Source organism: Argentina anserina, chromosome 1, assembly GCF_933775445.1.
Source record: "Argentina anserina chromosome 1, drPotAnse1.1, whole genome shotgun sequence".
Taxonomy (NCBI): Eukaryota; Viridiplantae; Streptophyta; class Magnoliopsida; order Rosales; family Rosaceae; genus Argentina; species Argentina anserina.
This window is the reverse complement of record NC_065872.1, coordinates 22,958,927-22,963,695: the sequence shown is the minus strand read 5'-3', so window position 1 is coordinate 22,963,695 and position 4,769 is coordinate 22,958,927. Positions and strand designations below refer to the sequence as shown.

General features: G+C 39.3%; 1 protein-coding gene across 1 annotated transcript; it reads right to left on the bottom strand.

Moving 5' to 3' along the window:
• Nucleotides 1-308: 308 nt before the first annotated feature.
• LOC126804166 (uncharacterized) lies at nt 309-4,418 on the bottom strand. Its single transcript, XM_050531945.1, has 4 exons — nt 4,253-4,418; nt 991-1,880; nt 663-878; nt 309-548 (listed from the first exon to the last, which is right to left on the bottom strand). Exons 1-4 carry the CDS (start codon nt 4,416-4,418, stop codon nt 309-311), a joined length of 1,512 nt encoding a protein of 503 aa, XP_050387902.1.
• Between the last annotated feature and the right edge of the window lie 351 nt (nt 4,419-4,769).

Here is a 4,769-nt window from a genome sequence, read left to right as displayed (position 1 = left end):
CTCCCCTCCGGAAAAAAGAAAAAAGAAAAAAAAAGAACAGGTACAGTTCAGCTGTCCTGAGTTGTATCTATAGCCAAAACGACTAAGAGGTTTCCAAAGCCTCCATTGCAAGAAATGCAGAAAAGCTGTGATTGTATGTCAATCAACACAGCTGAGCATTTCATATACTTGGAGATCTTTGAACCATTTGAAGGAGAATATCATCATCTGTAATAATGTGACTTAGAGACACATTATTACTGATAACTACTATGATATTCTCCTAGAAACAAAGTTAGACTAGCTACATTGGAGTGTAGCTCCAATGGCTAATGCAGAACAATCGTTCGTCGTTGCATTTTTTCGATGTTTTTGTCACTAATACCTCCATCAATAATTGTATCTGAGAACTTTGCGAGAGAAGAGTCAAAACCTTCAAATAAAGGTTCCAAATCATCCCATTCAATAAAATTATTGTCATGGGGAAAATCTCTCGGTTCTCTGTTTATTGATAATCGGTTCTGTGACTGAAATGGTACAGACCCCAGATGCTCTCCTTGAGAATATCCCTGAATTAACAAATGTAGGAAGAAATAGTTAAGTTTGTGTACACTTCTTGTGCTGCTGCATATTTAAAAATTCAAATTAGATAGGGTTAAAGAGTATATGCTTCCTTTTCTAACCTCTGAAATCCCATCTGAACCATCATGTTCAGAGCCTATTTCATCAATATGATTCTTCTTCGTAAGAGAAGGGTCACTATCTCCAAATGGATATTTCCTCTTACGACATTCCTCATCAAGGAACAGGGAATTTCCCGGCTTTGTGTACATTGGTGACTGCAGTTGAGGTGACAAAGGCAGATGGAGTAAGACCAGGTTTTCTGGCTCATGAAGTAGCTGTTAGATCAAGAAACACAAGACAGTGTTAGGTGACATTTTCAATATACATCTTATGCTTTCAAATTGAAAAAATTCATGGGAGAATCAACAAAAGTATGTTTGTTCTCACCCCTTCAACCATCTCAGAATCAGGTGAATTATAGCTATCAGATTGACCTTCAAGAGAGGCCGAAAGGTCATTCTTATCTATATGACAAGAATCAGTTTGCAAGCCTTTAAGTTCTTTCTCATTGCCATCAGATTCACAAACAGCATCTGTCAGCACCACGAATGCCTGGTATTCTTCCGCTTCTGTAAGCTTACCATATTCGGTACCTCCATATTTGAAACCAGAGGCGATGTGGCAGCTGTTACCACCATCCTCAGTGTCATCATGAATGCCATTAGAAATGGGAAGAATATCTTCCAGCCGTTTGGACGCTTGATTTTTAAAATTAATGGCCATATTGCAGCTACAGCCATCATGTTCAGATTCATCAGCATCGCCATGGGGAGTTGGAAGAACATTTCTCATCTCTTTGGATGCTTGATCGTCAACGCCGGGGGCCATACTGCAGTTACCGCTACTAGGCTTACCTCCCGGAGTATGCTGATCATGATTAGACTTGCTCGATATCTTCTTCGAGCGGTTGTTCTTCAATTGGTTGTTCTGCAAGCGACAGAGAACATAGTCCCCAATCTGCTGACCAGAATCGGCATCAGTGAGATAATACTCATGTATAACCCAGTCAGTCTTGCCCTTTTCCGAATGGTAGAAGGTCAAGATCCTCTTCCCCCCGATCTGCTTATTAGAATTGGCCCCAGTGATTCTGTAGTCATTGCCTTGCTTCTTCCAGTTGCCTTCCCCTGTAGTCCTGTTGATCAGAGTGCTTTGTTTCTTGCTCTTGCTTTTGCTGTGCTTAAAAACTCTTGGACTGAAGAAGTGCCACGCCATGCCCGGAGAGTCCGCCATTGTGAACCACTCCCTTTCCAGAAACCCCGCCATTGCGAACACCAGTGCTGTAAAATCGCAACCCAACTCAAGTCTCGACCTTTACCAGATTATATATAGGCAAAAACACATGCACGTACATACATGCACATCCTATGAATGTGTCTCTGAATCAGAGCTAATATACATACACTTGATGCATGGTTTGGTAAATCTTGTTAGAAAATCAGTGATATATTGCGTATATAATTTAATAAACTGAATTATAAAATATTTATAAAACAGAAACAGAACATGAAATTCTAATAACGAAGAACACGAAAAAAATTCAATATGAACTCAACTAAAATACCAAACGATTGATGATTGAAGAACTAGTTGAGATGTGTGTGATACCACACTGTCCTTAAGACGTTTACGCTTCCTCTACCGGTGCAAGGATGCTTGGCACTTGTCTCCCATATAACGTCTAAACAATTTTAGGAAGTTGCACTACTAACTAGAACTCTCAACGAACTCGAAAAGTACCTCTTTCTATCACCAGAGAAAAGCTAAGAACAGTTTGAGAAAGAGGGAGAGCTGATTGTGTTTGTAATGATTTTACAATGAAAAGATGATGGTTATTTATACAATGAGGATTTGCAATCTGTCATGAATAAGATGGTTGTTGTAATTCAAAGAGAATGGTTATAGTTAATGAATACAAAAACGTTTTCTGTTACAAATCTCCTCCATAACATTCCTGCTGTTACATAATTTGAACAGTTAAGAGAAGGCGAAATATCCAAAAGGAATTTTCAAAAATGCAAAAAAAATCTGCATTTCGACCTATGATGCACCAATACATGTACGGGACGCAGATACGGGTACGGCATGATACAGTGATACATTTTTTCTAATATGTAGTGTCTTGGATACGTTTTATACATTAATATTTAATATATATATATATATATTAAATTCTAGAATTTAATAACAAAGAAGCAATTATAACACCTAAAATCCATCAATTTTCTAGAGTTGCTAGTGCTTTGGAGAAGCCGAATTCATCTCTCTTTCAGTCCATAACCCGAGCCCAAAGCTTAGGCCCAATTCCCTTCCTTTTAATTCTGTTTAGTCTCCCATCTCTTTCTTCTTCTCGAGACCTCAATCTCTTTCTTTTTCTCTTTTCTCTCACCAAGACCGCCACCACCAAAATCTTCATCATCATCTGGCGCCGTCGTCCGGTGAGGCCTGTGAAATGCATCTCCATCAATTTGTTCGCCTCTCTTTTCTCTGCATAACCATACTCTTCGATCAAGCAACTTAAGCAGTTTTCTTCTGGATTGAAGTTGAAACAATGGAGAACTGTTGGAGCTGCAACGCCTACGTTGAGCTCTATTTAGCCTCCATATCTTCGAATTTGGTTTAACCCAATTCTCCTCTTTGATTATTAAATTGATTCTTCCTTCAATTTGTCAAATTGGAGTCTAACTTTGAGTTTTACTTCTCTGGGTTCAATACCACCTCGTCGCCACCGTCCTACTCTTTCTTCTAAACAGCGCCATGGAAGTTCAACATGCCTCTTCGATTTCATATTGGTAAGCTCAGCCTCAATATCTTGATTCGAATTCTTTTTTTTTCCAATATCTATAGAATTAGAACCTGAATCCAATTCATTTTCCGTCAAAATCATGTTTTCTGGAAGACGGGATGTAGACTAAAAGGGCTTCAATGGAACCCTGGCAGTTGGTAAGGTTTGAAGAGGAGTGAAGAGACATCAACATCGATTTTACCCTAAAACGTGTCCAAATTGTATTCGGACCGTATCCGCTGAGTTGACTTTACACTTCATAGTTAGGATACGTTTTTTCATCCATGGATAAGAGTATATGGCATATCCAAACCGTACATCCACCTGTACCCGTATCTGACATGGGTACAATACACACATACCCAAATTTTGACGTATCCATGCTTCATAGATTCCGACCCCCAATTCGATGTTACATTCGTATCCGCAGGTCGCGCGGACATACACGAGTTCCTTGCAACCCAAGATTTGCACCTCTTGAACGTGCGCGAGAGGGTATAAAGAGGCTTACACACTTTACAACCCATAAACGATGGATTCTATATTAAATAATTTTCAACACTTTTCTTTCTAACGTAGGACAAACACTTTCTCTCATTCTAATTAATTATCTTTGTGTGACAATTTCTTATTCACAGACTAATCAAATTACACAAATAAACATATGACCTTATAGCCCTCATTATGGAAAATTCAAATATATGTTCATCTTTTATTAATTTTAAGTTTAACTTAATTTAATTAATTAATTAAAATTTGATTTAAAATGGATTATCCAAACCATTTTTTCCAACAAATCTACAAGCATAACATATAGAAGAAACGAGCAAGGGCATAGATAGATGATGGCCAGCTCGGAGTACGTACCTGGTATGTCGTGAGGCTCGTGCTTCAAGACATTGATCTCAGGGATGATATTGGCCGTGAACTGGGAGTCCTTGCGCTGATTCTTGTTCTCCAAGTAGTGACTCAGCATCTCTTCCTCGGAGGGCTGGAACCGGAGACCTATAGGTGTGAAGCCGCCGAAGTTCATCTCTCTCTCTCTCTCTCTCTCTCTCTCTCACAATACAGCTGATCTTGATCACTGTGTGCTCTGTAGCTCTGGGAAATGTTGGAAGTACAGGGGAAAGAGTGAGGTGGGTAAATATAGTCAAAGTCACTATAAGCTTCACAAGCAAGTTCAGCCGAGTTGCATGGGTAAAAAGTGTTCGAGCTGGGAAAAAAGATCTTCTTCAGAGAATAATTAGCAAGCCCCGGTGTTGAACCCTAGACGGTTCTAACCTTCATTCTCTGTTGTTGCTGGTGTGCCTGTACCTTTGAGTTAGGTAATACTTTTGCCTTGTTTGACGATGATTGTGCTCACGTACTGTCTTCGTCTCAAACG

What these genes read in the sequence shown, in the direction of transcription:
- LOC126804166 (XM_050531945.1), bottom strand. Translation starts at nt 4,418, where the DNA reads ATGAACTTCGGCGGCTTCACACCTATAGGTCTCCGGTTCCAGCCCTCC. An exon ending in CGAGCCTCACGACATACCAG is followed by an intron (nt 1,881 to 4,252) that starts GTACGTACTCCG and finishes GCGATTTTACAG; the next exon opens with CACTGGTGTTCGCAATGGCG. An exon ending in GTTCAGATGGGATTTCAGAG is followed by an intron (nt 549 to 662) that starts GTTAGAAAAGGA and finishes TTGTTAATTCAG; the next exon opens with GGATATTCTCAAGGAGAGCA.